Genomic DNA, 18,188 nt, shown 5'->3' on the forward strand with positions numbered 1-18,188 from the left:
AGTTTTGAGAATTTTTTTTGATAATTTATTCTTTTAAGTTTGATTATATTCATTAAATATATCATGCATTTATATATACACTTGTGCTTTAGAGTTCGGATACAATGTCCTCTCCATCTCAACAATCTATCAAAGGGAAAGGAAAGAGAAACCTACGACCATCAAAAGCTCTAGGGTCAGAATTTGATGAAAAACCATTATAGAATCATGTGAAGGTTCTTAGCCTACCAGTATGTGGAGGTGGAAACAGAACCTGGTCTTGCAATTATTGCAACAAAAAGGTTACTGGATCCTATTCAAAAGTGAAGGGTCATTTATTGAAGATTCCTAATCAAGGGGTTGAAGCTTGCAAGTCTATCAATAATGATGTATCTCAAGCATTAAAGAAGGAACATGGCCATTCTGAAAGCAAAAAAGGTCAAGAAGAATTGAATATGAGAAAGAAGGAAGATTATTTGTCCTTGCCTGAAGGATCAGATTTGTTGCAATGCAAAAAAAGAAGGGCATCAGCTCCAGGAGTGCTGGAAAATACATTTAATGTAACATAAAGAGATGTGGCAAATAAGCAAGCTGCTCGCATGTTCTATGCGTTTGGTTTATCCTTCAACTTGGCAAAGTGCCCTCACTTCAGAAAATATTCACTCACATTAGCCAACAGCAAGTTATCTGGCTATACTCCTCCAACATTCGATAGATTACAAACAACATTGCTAGCCCAAGAGAAAGCACATGTGAATTGCAAGCTCCAACCAATAAAAAATACTTGGAAAAAGAAAAACATGTCCCTTTGTTCTGATGGGTGGTCGGATAGACAACGAAGGCCACTGATTAACATAATGGTTGCATCGGTAGGTGGTGCAATGTTCTTAAAGGCAGTTGATGCAAGTGGCAACATAAAGGATGCTGATTATGTAGCAAATCTGTTCAAACTCGTGATCCAAGAAATGGGTTCACAAAATGTTGTTCAAGTGATTACTGATAATGGAAATAACTTCAAGGCTGCTGGGGCCATAATTGAAGGTATATATCCTCACATATTTTGGACTCCATGTGTTGTGCATTGCCTAAATTTAGCTTTAAAAAGTATTTGTGAACCATCTGAAAATTCACCTCAATTTGCTGAATGTAAATGGATTGCTAATTTGGTGAGTAGTGTGCAAAATATAAGAAATTTCATTGTTAACCATGGCATGGTACTTTCAATTTTCAACAATTACTCGGAATTGGGTTTGCTAAGAGTAGCGGAAACAAGATTTGCATCAAGCATTATTATGGTAAAACGCATGAGGGAAGTGAAGGATGCACTTGAGAAGATGGTGATGGATCCAAGTTGGAGAATGCATCTAAAATGGGATAGAAAATCAGCAATTGAAATCAAGGCTAAGGAAGTTAAAATTTCCATTGTGAGTGATAGTTGGTGGGCTGATTTTGAATATCTCTTGGATTTTACTGAGCCTATTGTTGAATTTCTAAGGTTAGCAGACACTGATGCTCCTATTCTCCATTTGATTTATGATATGTGGGACACAATGATTGAGAAAGTTAAATCTAGAATATTTGGACATGAAAAACAAGATCTGCTCACTGGTCAATCTAATTTCTTTGACGTCATTCACAATATTTTGGAGACACGATGGAATAAAAGCAACAATCCACTGCATTGTATGGCTCATTCATTAGTTCCTAAATACTATACTAAAGCTTGGATTGGAGGTGGAAGTGATGGAGTTCCACGGCTCTCACCACATGAAGATCAAGAGGTTTCTTTAAATAGAAGCAAATGTTTCAAACGATTGTTTAGCAATCAAGATGATCTTCGAAAGTTTATATCAAATATGGAGCTTTTTCAAGTGGATCTGGTTACTTTAATGAGCCTCATGTTATTGATGCAAAATTGTATGAGGAACCAATTTCATGGTGGGCTAATCATGGTGCTTCAACACCAATGTTACCAGCTTTAGCATTCAAGTTGCTTTCACAGCCCGCATCATCATCTTGTTGCGAAAGAAATTGGAGTACATATTCTCTTATTCAAAGCATCAAAAGAAACAGATTGACTACAAGTAGAGCTGAGGATTTGGTCTTCGTACATTGCAACCTCCGTCTCTTGTCAAGAAAAAAGAAAGAATACAAGGAAGGGCCAACAAAGTATTGGGACTTGTGTAAGTTCATAAACTTACTTTTAAATTTAAATATCTCCAACAGGACTTTCATAGATATTCTTTTACTATATTTTTAGTTTTTTTTTACATCACTATTAATTTATTTTGTTTAATAGGTGGTGATAAGTTTGATATTTATGGTAATACTCTTGGGGAACTTGTGGAGCTTTCCATCAATGAGCCTGAGTTAGAGCTTTGACATTTGATGAAGAGTTTGAAGAGAGTACTACCTTAGGGAGTGAAGCAACTGAAGAATTCCAACAAGGAATGATGGATTGAAGAAATGAAGCAAAAGATGAACTATACGTACCTTTTGGCTTTTGTTTTTCTTATGTTTATCTCTTTATATGAATTATGATATAACTTTTGCCTTTTGTTTTAAATTTTTGGAATGTTGCCTTGTAAGTTGTTACCTTGTTCAGTTGTTGGTACTTGCTTACTTAGTAGTTGGTGGCACTTAGCAGTTGGTATTGTTGTTATTGCCTATTGGTAATCTGTTAGTGTATGACTTTATGATATGAATGATATATAATTATGGACCTTATGGTTTAAAGTTTAAAGTCTTTGAGTTCATTATGAAATTCTAAACTCTAAAGTCCTAAGATTCCTAAGTTTCTAACATCTCTGTCTTTAATCTTTATACAGTTCTACTCAACAATTTTGTATTTGTTTATTTTTTTCTATTTTTTCATAAGTTCAATAGTTCATAACAATATGTTAATGTCAATACAACATAAATTTCAAATAATATTTCAGCCTTTTCAGGTGCAAACTTTTGAAGTGCAGAGTCTGACTGTGGACCTGTGGTGTTGTATTTGTATGCTGTGTGACTGAAGAGTGAAGGCTGAAATCCGAATCTATGTGGTGCAAGTGTGAGAATTCAGTCAATTGACTCAATTCAATAAGGTACTTATTTAGTTATTTAACTTATTTAACAATTGTGAATTAACATCATCTCTTACTTATCTAAGTTATCTTGTTTGTTGCTGCCCCTTATGCCATGCTTAGTTGCCTATATGATTAAATCTATCAAACTTTCACTAATATGATTTTTCATTTTTTAATATTTTGTATGCCGTGTCCAAGTACCCGTGTCCGAATTTTGGACACTTTTATTCCGTGTCCCCGTGTCCTATAATTGAATAGATTGGTGGATCCGACCTCTAGACACGTACCCGTGTCCGACACCCGTACCCGAGTCCGGGTAACATAGACTATAATTGATGTGCTTAGAGGATTGGGAAGGTTGTAAGAGCCTGAGATCTAGGAATGTATGGAATGTAGCTCCGTTTGCTTGTTGTGAAGCATTTTGCAGGGAATGAATTGGAATTTGAAGGAGAGTAGTTTCCCAGTTCCTGCTTAAAGATTGAAACCAATACTTTCGAGAGCATGGTCTGTAGATTCTTTTGTAGTGTTTTTGGGAGAGAGGAGTTATTTTAGTGGCTTCATAAGTGTAGAAGAGTGTTGTATGTCGTAAGATCATATATTCATATAGTGTTACTTAAATCACTTTACATACAATATTCTCCTTTTATAAATCAACTCGTTTCTTGAAGAGTGGTGATAGGTCCTTTGAAAACAGATAACCAAAACCACTCCTAAAGCATCCAACAGTGGTGCCGGATGCTTTCGGAAAATGATTTGTTCCTCAGGGACCAATCATTTTTCTTTCTTGAATATTTTATATACCGAAGTTGAGATTCATTTGTAGAGTTTTTGAGAGATACGAGTTATTTTACTGGCTTTTGTATAAAGTTGTATACCTCCCATGTACATGCATTGGACCCCCAATTTGCCATTTTTAGTAGATTCTGTTTACTTATCAAAATACTTAGAATCTGCATGTTATCAAAATACTAAGAATATGCATGTTATTAATAGTTATATTTATCATTTATTAACTCTCTATGACTAATTGAAATAGATCTTTTGGAGAATAAAATTGTATCTTGTCTCCTTCCACACTTCTGCGAAGTTTTTCGTGAAATCTGAAGTATGGCTTTGTTTTTAAGGTTATAAAATTCATAATTTCAGCTGTAGTGTGCTGTTGGTTGCATTATTTGGCTTTATACTAATTTGTCAAGAACTCCATATCCTGGCCAACCAATCATGTGATTCTTTTCATATAAATATGGTCAAGAATCTAGCTTGATTGGATTTGACTGACCTCGATTGTCTTTTTTTTTTTCGATAAGTTACTACCTCCGTTATTTTATTAAGGTTTCTAAATGATTTTTTTTTTTTTTTTTTGGGCAGTCATTTAGAGTCCACTGGCTTCCATTTAGTGGATTAACACTTCCTTCCTTCATTTTTTGAGTAAGCACAATTTCATAAGCCGTTGCTTATATCCGAGTAAATATAAAATCGATTTTGATGTTGAAATGTCGTGTGTGGGAAGTATTCTATTTTCTGCATGCCAGCAACCTTTAGCGTGTCTGTGAATGTTAGCTAATTTTTTCATTTTACAGAATTCTCTAATTTCCCATGTGGCATTCTATGCTGCATAAGTTTTGATAATCTAAGTTGATGTGTTTGTTCCTTTGCTTCAAAAAGTGTAACATTTTGTAGTTATGACCTCTTATGAAAAGTGAGATGTTGGTCTCACTTACCCAAATCAATGTTTTGTAACGCTTTGGCCAATTTCTTCATTCTTAGGACCAAGTATACCTCTAGCATTCGAGACTACAGTTTTTATGGACTATTACAACAAAAATGTACGGATCGACTCCACTTCCTGTGGCTCAAATTATTGAGTTCTTCAGATTTCAGGTATCGCTTCATAATTTTTCTAAGGACTACTTTGCCTCTGAAGTTGGCGAAAGTCGTGAAACAAGTGTTCTTTTACTCCCTCTCAAATGGATGGTACAATTTTTTGTTGAGTTGAGTTCAATAAGGTCAGATAATATATATATATATATATATATATATATATATATATATATATATATATATTTTTTGTTCGTAGATTACACTTTATTATTTCACTTATATTTCAAAACAAATGATTGTGTTCTGCTTGAAAGTATAGTGTTTAAGAATCTTAGACATCTGGTATTTGTTTATTTTCAAAGATGTAATATTTTGTTAAGTTCAAACTTTTCAATTAGGCAAGCCTCATCTATAAGGAAAACTCAATATCTAAATAAAGAGCAGAGCTATGGTGACACACTGATTAAGGACAGGAAGAGAGTATGTTACTTATGCAGTTTTTTCGTGCAGAATTTGACATTCCTTGTGTAGAATTTGACTAATATTATTTTATGATGGTACTTTATTTTTGCAGCCAACTTCAATAATTTATTCTCTTTAGATGTTTTGTCAAGTGTCAGAACACTGCTGTCGAGTTTCAGTTAATGCCAAATGGTCTGTTATTCTTCAGCGTCAAAGTCAGAAAGCAGACACAAAATTGTGGAGGAAGCCAATTCTTCAGATAACGAGCATATGCTGCATGGCCACAAGGTCCTTCCAGTAGCCTGACGTCTTTGAATGTTAAATCTTAATCCTCAAATAATATTACTGCTGGAAGAGCTATCTAATAATTTCAGTATAAACCAGAGAAGTGATACTGGCTGATCAAGCAGAAGATAAGACTGACCCAATTAAATCTTCCTATTGTAAGTGATCCATCTGATGTTAGTCATCCAAGTGTATAGATTTAGGGCTGGGCTTGGGGTTTGTTAAAATGGCAATAATTGCTGTTCTTATGACTTATGGTGGTGCACATTGAATTGGTCAGTTGGACCATAAACTAGAGTTGTAAGGTTATTGTCATTACTCGGTCCAAAGACTGGAAAGGTGACAAAGCAGGCACCAAGAGTGCAGTAGTTGAGGTTTGTTAAAATGGAAATAAAAACTGTTAAGGTTGTGTGGAACGAATTGCTCAAATTATTAAAGCCTGGTCTGATGAGTCTGTTTATCATATTTCATTTTGCAAGGAGCGGTTTGCGTGGAGGAGTTTTCTAGCTGCAAGGCTCTTGGGAGGGCATACCTAAGAGCATCAGGAAGAACTGTTGCTGTAGGCATTGTAACTGAAAAAACAGGTGACATTGAAAGTTGTGTGTTTACTGATTGCCTTTGTTTATTTACTGGATAATATATGGATCTAGATTATAAAAGAGTTTTATTTTTTTATTAAATACATAGCTTTGTTCATTAATTATCTTCCTTGGTGATGCATTTTGAAAGCTATGTTTCTCTGTGTCTGTCAATGCTTGACCTTTGTTAGTAAAAAAGTTCTTCCTGCAACATACTTACTGATAAACCATCTGAAATTTGATATATATATATTTGTATATGTCTCAAAATTTCATCATATACACGTATTTGATGCTTGCAAAATGAAAATTGACCAGAATTCTGGAAATAAAGACATAACAAAAACTGATTATTACAGATAAACCATGGTGCGTGTGCAAAGTGATCGACACATTGGGCAGGAACTATTCTTCGGCAACCATGGTAACAAGCAGTCCCTATGAAATGCATGCGAACATGTATCTGCCGGCAGAGGGGTCGTTGCAAACACCATCCCCTTCAAGATCCCTGCAGACAAACTGGACACATATCTGCTACTGCAGCCCCAATTTGTTTCAAAACTTTTGTTTCATAGGTCGCTATTGGTTCGTCTAGACAACCTTTAGCGTACACAAAATGTCCCAAAAGTCATGCAAGCTTTCCCCCTCGTATCTGTTAAAAAGAGACATTATGATCTTCCGAGTCATCCCTTGGTCCTTGTTCTTCAAGATAGTTTACTTCAAGTTCTTCTTTGAATTTGTGAAGCCTTTGAATCAGCATCGGATATCAGCTATCTCTTGTTGTTTGGCTACTTCACTCCCAATCAACATGTTCATCATCATCATCTTTACAAGAATCTTCGAACACACAGGCTTTCTGGGACGGAGTATGGTAAAGTAGAAACCATTATTAAGGTCGACAGGCATAAGTTGTGCAAGAACAAGAGCAGTACCGTCGATTTTTGAAAATTTTTGAGTCTACAGCCACACAACTATGGAATCTCGTGACAGTAAGCTTTAGAGCTCGAATACATTAACAAAACGATTCTCAAAGTATCCGATTTCGTCAACACCAGTACCATGAGGAAGTTTTTTCTTGACATCGACATGTACACCAAGCATGTACAGTCCTTGAGAATCAGAAACTTGATTAAGCTTTTGCTTCCACTCGAACACACGAAAACTTGCTCCTTTGAGGCCACCCATGGCGTGTCTCTCTGATCCGTTATTGTGTGCCAGTTATATATATAAATAACGCTACTTATCAAATATATATATATAAATAAAGCTGATAGAGGGGACTCCTAATCATATATGGTCTCTCTTTTAACCGCCTCAGTTTTGAGATCAAGAAGTTAATATTTGGCTTTTCTCTTTCTCTACAAGAAAGGTTGATGTAGGACACAAAAGCTTTGATATCAAATTGATGTAAGAGGCAAAAGCTGTGATACCAAATGATGAAGAACACAAGTAGACTGGGAAGAGAGAAGTGATGTAGAATCAGATGTAGAAAGAGAGTAGTGAGAGTGAAGTAAAGTGAGAAGTAGAATCCAGAAGAGAGAGAGAGAGAGAAGAAGAAAGGGAGGAGAGAGTGAAGAAGAGATGAGAATAGACGATAGAGGAAGAATATGAGGGAGATGAAATATGCAATTCAATTCAATGAAATCTGCAATTCAATGTAGAACTGATTTAGTTCGGTTTCAGTTCCATATCCCAACGGTTCCGATTCCAATTTCTAATTACTGTTGGGACTGGTTCCGATTCCGTAGGAAGTGGAACCGGAACCGTGTGCACCCCTAAGAATAAGGGTGTTATTTGCATATTTTTTTTAAATAAGGGAATAAAAGTGCTATGCAGAGTATATATTAGGGTGTTTTCTGCACTTCACCCATATATAAGGGTGTAATTTAAAAAAATTATTTCAATGCCATATTACTTCATAGGTATAAATTAATCCAAAAATATAAGTTCATTTGACAATAGAAGAATAAAAACTCTTAGCCGGCCCCATGTAAGAGGTGCTACTTTTAACTTTCTGATGGGTCTCTCTTTCACACTATGCATTTTCATGCCACATCTCATTGCGTGTGTTCTTGAATTTTCATGCTACTACTCTTTGTGTGTGTTCAAGCTCAAACTTGTTTGCTAAGAAGTAAGAAGGTTCAAAGTAACTTTTGGAAAGGACAATGGCAATAAAGATTAATACAAAATGCTATATTTTCTCATCAGTTTTAATTTTAATAGTAGGTGAAGGAAATCCTCCACATAAAAATTGAGACAAATTGTGAAAATTATGTACCAAACTGCACAGGATGAATCAAGTGACTGCTTTGAACTGTTTCCTTGATATTTTCCAAATTGTGCATGAACTGCACAGGATGAACAATGATTGGGATGTGGCCCAATAGATCCAAAATCTTACACAATAAAAGACTACATAACAACATAAACTAGTTATACATGAACTACGGTGGCGCAAAGTAATCGACAGAGTGGACAAGAATTATTATATGACAGCCATTCTTTGATGCAATCACAGTGGAATTCATGTGAACATGGCGTGGTTGCGACATCCATCCCTTTCGAGAACCCCTGCAGACATATGGGACACTTATCTGCTGCTAATCTATGATCGTCGTCAATCAATCTGTTGATCTTCAATGCAATCTCAATTTCTTTCAAAACGTCAGCTTCATGCGTCGCAACTGGTTTAATACCTACGTAAGACCTTAATCTGCTCAACATATCCGGATGATCATTCCTTAATAAATTTGAAACATAATTATGATCATGCATCAAATCCTCCTCCTCTCCAGTTCCTTGTTCTTCTTCAACATAGTTAACTTCATGTTGTTGAACTTTTGAATCCGACGAATCATCATCCATGTCCTCAGCTTCTTCTTCTTCTTCTTCTTGATCATAGTTATCCACCATTGATAAAGTATTGCAAAATTCTTCTTCACCTCCTCCATCATCAGAAAAATTAATTAATATGTTCATAAAAACATCTACAGCGATAACGATTTTGGGCTTGGTGGAGTTTGAGTCGACGGGGGTAAAGTGAAAATTACTATCAAGGTAAGTAAACATAGTTTCCGAGATAGCACGAGAGTCGATTTCTTCCAAGAAATTTAGTTCGGATACTATGAGTGAATCCAACAAAAATTGTAATGTGTGCGGAGAAAGTAAGTAATCGAGATCAAATTCGAAAACATCACCGCCCTTAATTGGGAATATTCCAGTGACGTCTTTCCCAACATCAACACCAGTGAATATACGGAGCATCAACAGTCCCTTGTTTTCCCAACCCTCATTGCCGCTGCCGGAGAAGTACTCCTCCTTCCACTCAAACACGCGAAATTTTGCTCCAGAAAACCTTTCAAGCAGAGCCATCACTCTCTAAAAAACCTCTTGCGCCGATGTGTGTGTGTGTATATATATATATATATAGAAATCGTGTGCTACAAGTTTAGTAGCAAACTTCTTGTCCTTGTTGGACTAGGTCGCGGGGTTTTGCGTGGATATGAAGCAGACGCATAAATTAGAAACTTTTTGGCAAATATAACCGGACTCCCCACACATGTCTATGTATAATTGGGTCGTGTTTTTAGGATATTAAAATTTCAAAACAAATTACTTTATTTTTAATTGGTCAATTGATTTATATCGAATGGGTTTTAACCTATTTATGAAATTATGACCAATTGAATTTGATGCATCAACTTTAGAGTGAACTTTGCAAGTGTCACGTTGTTTCAAAGATTGGATCAGTCACGGTGTGCAGATCGAGCCTTCGAGCCCTGTATCCTCCTCCCCCTCTTCTCTAACCAATAATATTCTTATCTTTAAAATATATATATATATATATATATTAAAGTAAACTTCTCTGCATGCAACAAGTAATGTATTTATTTACTTATTTATTATTATTATTATTTTTTATTTTGGCAAAAAACTAACACACTCCCTACAACTACAACTATACAGTCTTTTATGATTTTCGTATAGTTACTTAAACCTTCTGACTTTTATTTTGTAAGAATATATTCAGCACAACGTAAATGACATATCATTGATATGCCGAACTAATAAAAATATATTATTCTATAAAATTAGTCTCATCTATTTTTAAAAATTACTCAAAAATAACAGTTGTATTGATTATGCTGCTTAGTATTTTTTTTAATTTAATGAACACTCATCCAAGAAGAAAAAACTGAAAGTTTTAGAAGTATACCCATTCCAAGAAAAATATCAATGAAATTTGAAATAAAATGTTATAATTTTTTTTAAACAGTACGAAGATTTATGTTTGGAAATGTGAATAATAGCTACAAAACAAATCCTCCAACAAAACAAATACTGCAACATTCAGCGCAAACTTTGGATTTGTCAGATTATTTTTATGCAGCATCAAACAGGTAACTGCCCTGAATTATTTAATAATTGCGTAGTATAATACTTTGATTATAACTAATGTTAAACATATAGGCTCCATTTGTTTGTTTGGGTGTATAATATTTTTTTATTTTTTGGTGTTTAGTTATCGTAAAATATTTAAGAAAAAAAAAATTATTAAAATCTAACAAATATAATTTACCTATCAATTTTCAGCAAGTTATTTTACACGTCCTGTCCGATGGGCTCGACTTCAATCTCGATTTAGACATTTGCCGAATACTGAATAAGTAAAAGTAAAAAATATTTTACTTAAAAAAAATATATATTTTTCGAAAAAAATATTCTACATCGAAACAAACAAACTTAGTTAATGTTCAAATTAAGAAGAATATCACTAAAATCATAATATCATAAGGCAATCTATGATTCTTGTCAATCAATCTGTTAGTACTTCTTATTTGAAGGATGGTTGGAGGATCAGAGTCAAAAACATTCTCCTGGTTTTATATATAACCTTGATAGGGCATGGAGTATTCTAAAAACCATCTGTACAAAAGACTCTTATTGAACACGATGAGTTAAAAAATAAGGTACTTATAACACTTGAATCACAAAATTAAAGAGACCGAGGCTTTGACATCATTAATTGCCAGTACATTGAATAACACAAATTAATTGAAGACATAACAACTTAAACTAATTATATATGAACTATGGTAGCGCAAAGTGTTCGGCACATTGGGCAGGAACTATTTTTTGGCAACCATCGTTTCAAACAACTCCTATGAAAAACATGTGAACATGGCGTGGTTGAGATCAGTGTCCCCATCAAGAACTTCTTCAAACATATCGAACACGTGTCTGCTGCAGCTCTATCATCATCAATCCATCTCGTCACCTTCACTGCAATCTCAATTTGCTTGAGAACATATGGTTCATGGGTTGCTGCAATTGGTTCAATAAGTAGATTAGACCTTAGCGCGCTTAGAATATCCAAAGAATCACCCTTCTTGTCAACCATAATGTTTGAGACAATATTATCATCGTCCATCAAGTCCTCCTCATCCTCAATTGCTTGTTCTAATTCAACATCACTGTCAACTTCACCTTCTTCTTCAACTTCTAAATCTGTTAAGTCATAGTCCATGTCGAGTATCTCAGTCTCTTCTTGTTGTTGATCATGATTTCCGTCCACTGATAAAGTATTTGATGAAGCCATCTCTTGTTCAATGTTTCCATATTCACAACTACTACATTCTTCTTCTTCTTCTTCTTCTTCATTAGGAAAGTCTTCCTCGAGCAAAGGAGAACTCTCCACAAAAGCATCTATAACGATGACGATCTTGGGCTTTCTTGAAGGAGATGACGAATTTAATATGGAGGTAAACTGAAAATTACCAACTAAATTCTCAAATATCATTGCTGATAGAATACGAGCATTGCTTTCTTTCAAGAAAATTTGTTGGGGTAGATGATTAGACAAATCCGCCAATGATTTTAAAGAGTCTCGAGACTGTAAGCTGTCGAAATTGAATGAAAATGCACGTACCTTCCTCTGAATCTTCTTCTTTAGGAATCCAGTTTTGATTTCCCCAAATAATACACGAACCATCAACACTCCTTCAACCTCGTTACTAGAAATCCTTTCACTTTCGTTCCACTTGAACACACGAACTTCTGCGTCACAAATCCTTTCAACCACAGCCATAGTCTCGATCTAACTTTGTTGTGTCTTGTACAAGTAATTTAAGTTATATTGATTTTAAAGGATGTATATATAGTAGCGCTAATCCGACCTGATTTTAAGGACAAGAAGCTTGCAACCAAAGTAAGAAAGAAAGACGGTGAATACATTATATATATATATATATATAAAATGTATTCACCGTCTTTCTTTCTTACTTTGGTTGCAAGCTTCTTGTCCTTGTTGGACTCGAATTGACTCATGAGTTTGTTTTGTTTTGTTTTGGTAGGCAATTGGTGAGTACTGTTGTGTTGTCCAGGCACAAAATAAAACCCTTTTTAGGAAATAAAAATATTTTAACAAATATACTACTAGTTGCCATAGCGTCCAAAACTCACTTCCCACTAATCATGTTTGGATCATATCTCCTATATGATATTAGAGTGACAAAACAATTGGGTTTTGAATTAACCGACCAAGATACTAGTGATGGGCCATGCCCTAACAACAAAATGGTTGCTTGTTTGATCTTTGGCCCATAAATTTCTACTTAATTGGTCAATTCTTTATATAAATATTTGTGTCGATTGAAAAAAATTAATTGTAATAAAAGGTAATAGATCCAAAAATAACATGGGATCATGTCTACATGAAACTGGGTAATTGTGGAGAGTTGGTACCTTTTGATACCGATAACTCATTGCATGTGATGAGTCGAATTCTCGGTGATTAAATGTAGGGTAAATTATAATAACCTTTCTTGAGATTCGATCAAATTTCACACAAGTGAAGTGGATTTATTGTTTGGACCTCCCTTAAGATTTGGATGTATGCTCAACAACCTTCCATTAAAACTTATAATTTTTTTTCTTCATAAAATGACTTAGTTACGCTTACACAGTAAAAATTTACGCCGTGTAAATCTAATTTGCAACAAAATTATACTTAAATTATCTCTTAAACTAACTTTTGTTATTCAACAAAACAATACTAATTATAATGAATAACAAGTGACAAAAAAATAATAATAATAATAATATATCTTGAATACGTTATATAGAATATTAAGGGTCGGTTTGTTTGGACGTTGTAAAATATTTACGAATAAACAAAAAATTAAAACCAAACAAAAATAACTTACTCATCAATTTTCGACAAGATATTTTACATGTCCTATCTAATAGACTAGACCTAGATTTTTATCAAACATCCAAATAAATAAATATATATATTTTATATTTAAAAAAATATTTTTCAAAGAAAATATTTTACGTCAAAGCAAATGGAGCCTAAATTATAATAATTTTGTTGTTCAACAAAAATATTCCATGTGATATAGATTTTTTAAGAGTCTATTATTTATATAAATAAATAAATATAAATTTCTTCAATAATAATAAGTATTGATTGATAGATAATCAATATGTCACCTAACGTACCATATTCCAACTTTTCAATGAGACATTAGGTTCTAACCTCAGTGCAATAGAGGATATTTCTATCTATCTTTCACAAAAATTATAATTTGGGTGGTTTTACATATTCTATTTTAAGAATGCGGGGTTTATCATCATATCCTTGTAATTATCACTTATAAATGGGTCAGACTAAATGAAGGGGGTTGGATTTGGGTTGCTGTTTTGGGCCCACTTTGATCGGCCCAGAAGCGACCAAACACGCCCCATGATCATCTCACGCTCTCCAGGTCTCGCTCAGTTTAACTCTTCCAGGAGCGAAGCCGCCGTTCGAAACGAAACTTACCATGTTCATCTCTGTCGTTCATTAGCTGCTGTTTTCGCCGATCTTCACTCAGGTGATTTAAATCTATCTTCTTCTTCTTTTTGTATCAATGCTCTAAATTAGATTTGGGATTAGGGTTTCTGAAATGTGAACAATTGAGATATATAGCTGTAATTCATTATTATATTTTTTTAATGAGCCTTTTATAACACTTTGAGATAATCCGTGTTGTAGCAATTATTTTTTTTACATTATTTTTTAATTTTTTATTATTTGTAAGCCACCGGTTTGTTTGATAACTCATTCTCTGTATGGGTATAAATTGAAGGTTGAAATCTGAAACTTGGGCTGATTTTTAGGATCAGAAAATCAAGTAATGGGAATTAGTGGATTTTAATCTTCCATGCTTATAATTTTCTTATAATCAACATCAAATGTTTGTTTCATATGTTTGTAATTAATTGTGTGGTGTTTTTTTTTTTTTTTTTTTTTTCGATAAGTAATTAATTGTTTGGTGTATTATCTATTTTTATCAATAAAATGTGCTTGCTAGGCTTAGATCTCGTGAATTGAGGAAGTGGAATGCCTCTGCTCAAATCTTATTGTTTGTAAGCCTCTCTTAATCGAAATTTCATGAGAGAATAAAAATAAAAAATAAAAAATAATGAATCTTTCTATTTGAGAAACTGATACGTATTTTTATTCACACTTTTGTGATGGAAGGGAATAGAATTGTAGCTTTTATGATGGGAGAAATCAGAAACTTTTTGTAAAAATTTTGATGAATGAAGAACCACTTTGTGCTATCAAAGGTTACATTGTACCTAGTCTACCTGTGCTGTCACCCTTAATTAATGGGATCACACCACACTGGGTAATGCCTTTACTGAATAAGAATCCAATTTGGGTTATATTAGGGAAAATTCAACTAAGCCCCTCATATGGGCTCGGCACATTTGAATTCATTTCCAACCAAGGAGAAGCCTTGGGGTCTTAATCTTATTCTTGAGCATCCAACATTTTGAAGGTGAAATAAGAGAGGCAATTGTGGAGTTTGAGTGTCTTTGTAGGGCAATTACGGCTCAAATGACATGGTTTATAATTATTTTGGAGTTTGGCGTTGAACTCGCATGCTTCTGCTTCATGAAGCCATGTCTTGGATCAAGAAAGATGACTAAAATAATTCAGTAGAATTATCCCAGGATTTGATGTAGAAAACACACTTCCTTCAACGGATTTATGGATTTGATGATGTAATTTGGCTTTGGTCTTCCTTTAATAGACTGGTAAACTAGAACCAATTTTAGCATTCATATACCTTTTTTGATTAATTCAATTGGTTTTGGTATGACTTCATTGGATCTTTACAGCAAACATATATGAGCTGCATCTGCATCTCTTGAACCATGGTAAATTAAGCTGGATTTCTGACATTATATAATTGTTCTTAGGACAATGCTCTTCCAAGAAGCTAAATAATTCCTCTGGAAATGCAACTCATGGTATTGGAAGTTTGATATTATGGTTAAGTTCTACTAGATGCAACTTATAGAGATAGTACTTTAATGATCATTGAGTTATATTTTATTTTATTTTATTTTATTTTCTAAAGATCGCGATCCTTGAATTTTGCTGGGTTCTGCACTGTAATTAATTAATATGATGTAGGATATGCATAAAAGATTTCAGATCACTAATTGACCTAAAGGCCAATGAAGGAAATAAACTTACGACGGTACTGCAGTATTATTTCTTCAAAGGGATTTTAATTTACTGCTAGAATGTTTTCTCGCAAATGTTATTTTATGAACTTTGTGGGTTAAAAGAAATCAACATCTGTTTGCTGTTATTTTCATTTATTATTTCTTAAAGAGAACACATGCAGCAGATAAATAGAAATATGTGAAAAAACATACTTGAATATTTATATCTTGGACGTGAGTCTTCCGTGTAATCGTGATCATTGATGTTACAGGGATAAAGAGATGGCAATGAATAGTATCAGATCATTGAGAAGTATTATCATCATCAAGGAAGAAGTTAAGGTGGTGGGTCACAGAACATTTTCCGCCGGGGGTAAAGCAAAGAAGGGTTCCAAAGGGGGTGGAGCAGCTGATGGTACAAAGTCAACTCTGAGCAAGGAAGTAAAATCCACTACAGTGGTTGGTGCCAATATCCTCAAGGATGGAGCAGATCCCAAAATTTTGCCAGATTCTGAATACCCTGATTGGCTGTGGCGCCTGGTGGATAAGCGTCCTGCATTAAGTGAGCTAAGAAGGAAAAAAATTGAAACTCTCCCTTACGAGGATCTCAAACGTTTTGTTAAGCTGGACAACCGAGCAAGGATCAAAGAAAACAACTCTCTTAGAGCAAAGAATTGATCAAGAGTCTGTAGGATTCATTTTTCTTTCTTTGTATTTCCTTTGTAGACTGATGTTTCTGTCAATTTTCACTTACATGCGGAGAACTGGTGCGTGGAATTGAAGGGGAAAACAAACATGATTTATCTCATCTTTGTTGTTACTGTAACTCTTCCCTCTTGTTTAGGTAATAAAATAATTCTAAAAGTAGTTTCTTGGTAGTAGCAAAATTGACCATAATGTTATCAGCAAAGCATAATTTGACAGTTGATATCAGAAAACTTCTTCCAGTACTTTTGACAGTGGATGAGCATTGTCATATGGTACTGCAATACACTGGGTATATTGTCTTGTGGTATAGAAGGGAATATCCTGCAACCCCGCATAATCTCGGTTTTCAATATGATGTCGAGATTGTATTATGAGTGGGAATGCTGCGCTACCCAATAACAAATTTTTTTGAGTTAAGTGGTCGGCATTCTTAAGTTTGTCTATATATCATTCCTTATATCCCGAGGACAGTTGAATTCAAGATATGCAATTATTCAGGTTATACTGCCCTTTGCTCAAGTTTCAGCTTAAACACTCATTGAACACTTTTTAGTCATGAATTCACAACAATTCAAATTAAATTATGAAACCCCAACTCTTAACTTTGCCTTTTGGCATACATAAAGGGCAATTGATGAAAAAGGGACACAAATAAAGTGCAACTGGGGTTGGGCTTATGCTACATAACCTCTTACCTCTCATATTAATTTAACTTGCAGCCTCAATATTCAATGGAATTGTGATTCTCTGTAGATCTTTTTTATACCTTGTACAAAGTCATTTTCTTGGTTTCCAAGCACCACATCTTATAATAATATCATCCTAGCCGAAAGTTTTTATTAACATATTCTCGTCAATGCAGCCTCTTATATTTTTACTTGCAAGACGCACCATCAATATTCACATTAGAATTAGATTGATGATTCTCAAATCTGTTTATGCACAACTACAATAACAGAAACCTCTTTGAACCTGCCTATATCTAGCCTCAGTTCTTATTCATGTGTTTGTATCAAATTCCAAGCACGCGTAGTGTGAATACAGTGTTGGACTGTTTAAGGGTTTGTTTTGTTTTGTTTTTTTTTTTTTTTTTTTAAAGAGTAATGTACATACAATGAAGCATAAATTAGCTCTCTCTCTTCTTATTTATTCACCATCCTTAAAGAAACTAGTATAACTTTAAAGAGGTGCGAAGCTCAACTAATCTCTTACGGGGACTATCCCCTAAGAAATTTTGCTAGTCCTGATGCATGTAGGATCGGAGAACTGCATGTACTTTATTTTATTTTATATATTACGACATTATTTGAATCTTGAAAACTACTTCTTATCTTGCTACACTCTTCCTATGTTCAAAAAGATTAAAATACCCTCCCCAAAAAAAATTACGGTCTGTCATTGCTATTGTGACAAGTGATAAATGATTAAACCAAGAAAAGGCTAATGTGAATTCCTATGCCTGCATCAGCACTCAGCAGCTAAACAAGAGGTCGGCTTACTCGGCCTGTCCACTTGGTCTGAAGTGAACGTATAGCGCCACTATGTTTGAAGAGTTGTTCTGTAACATCATTACTACCACATGCTGACTGCCTTTAAATTTAAACACCACAATACCTAAGCTTTACAGCCTTTACTGTAACTTGCAAATAGTGGTTTACCAACGTGGCCATAAAAACACACACTTGTAAGTGTGTACAGAGTTTGGTTTCTCTACGGTACAGCCGGTATTAGACAACATCAAACTCAGATTGTACGACATCCGATCTCGGCACATTAT

General features: G+C 34.4%; 3 protein-coding genes across 3 annotated transcripts; 2 read left to right on the top strand and 1 right to left on the bottom strand.

Moving 5' to 3' along the window:
- Positions 1-578: 578 nt before the first annotated feature.
- LOC132278046 (uncharacterized) lies at positions 579-1,961 on the top strand. The gene has a single exon (XM_059779876.1). It carries the CDS (start codon positions 579-581, stop codon positions 1,959-1,961), a length of 1,383 nt encoding a protein of 460 aa, XP_059635859.1.
- A 9,315-nt stretch (positions 1,962-11,276) lies between these two features.
- Positions 11,277-12,284, bottom strand: LOC132278047 (E3 ubiquitin-protein ligase SDIR1-like). Its single transcript, XM_059779877.1, has one exon. It carries the CDS (start codon positions 12,282-12,284, stop codon positions 11,277-11,279), a length of 1,008 nt encoding a protein of 335 aa, XP_059635860.1.
- Positions 12,285-13,922: 1,638 nt separating this feature from the next.
- On the top strand, positions 13,923-16,590 carry LOC132279659 (large ribosomal subunit protein mL54-like). Its single transcript, XM_059781695.1, has 2 exons — positions 13,923-14,073; positions 15,976-16,590. Exon 2 carries the CDS (start codon positions 15,986-15,988, stop codon positions 16,379-16,381), a length of 396 nt encoding a protein of 131 aa, XP_059637678.1. The 5' UTR covers positions 13,923-14,073; positions 15,976-15,985; the 3' UTR covers positions 16,382-16,590.
- Positions 16,591-18,188: the final 1,598 nt, after the last annotated feature.

Source organism: Cornus florida, unplaced genomic scaffold (assembly GCF_030987335.1).
Source record: "Cornus florida cultivar Cherokee Brave unplaced genomic scaffold, ASM3098733v1 CherokeeBrave_3.0.0_Hap2_Chr10, whole genome shotgun sequence".
Classification (NCBI taxonomy): Eukaryota; Viridiplantae; Streptophyta; class Magnoliopsida; order Cornales; family Cornaceae; genus Cornus; species Cornus florida.

Bases quoted from the DNA above. Each gene is read 5' to 3' on its own strand.
- LOC132278046 (XM_059779876.1), top strand. From the start codon at position 579: ATGTTCTATGCGTTTGGTTTATCCTTCAACTTGGCAAAGTGCCCTCAC.
- LOC132278047 (XM_059779877.1), bottom strand. From the start codon at position 12,284: ATGGCTGTGGTTGAAAGGATTTGTGACGCAGAAGTTCGTGTGTTCAAG.
- LOC132279659 (XM_059781695.1), top strand. From the start codon at position 15,986: ATGGCAATGAATAGTATCAGATCATTGAGAAGTATTATCATCATCAAG.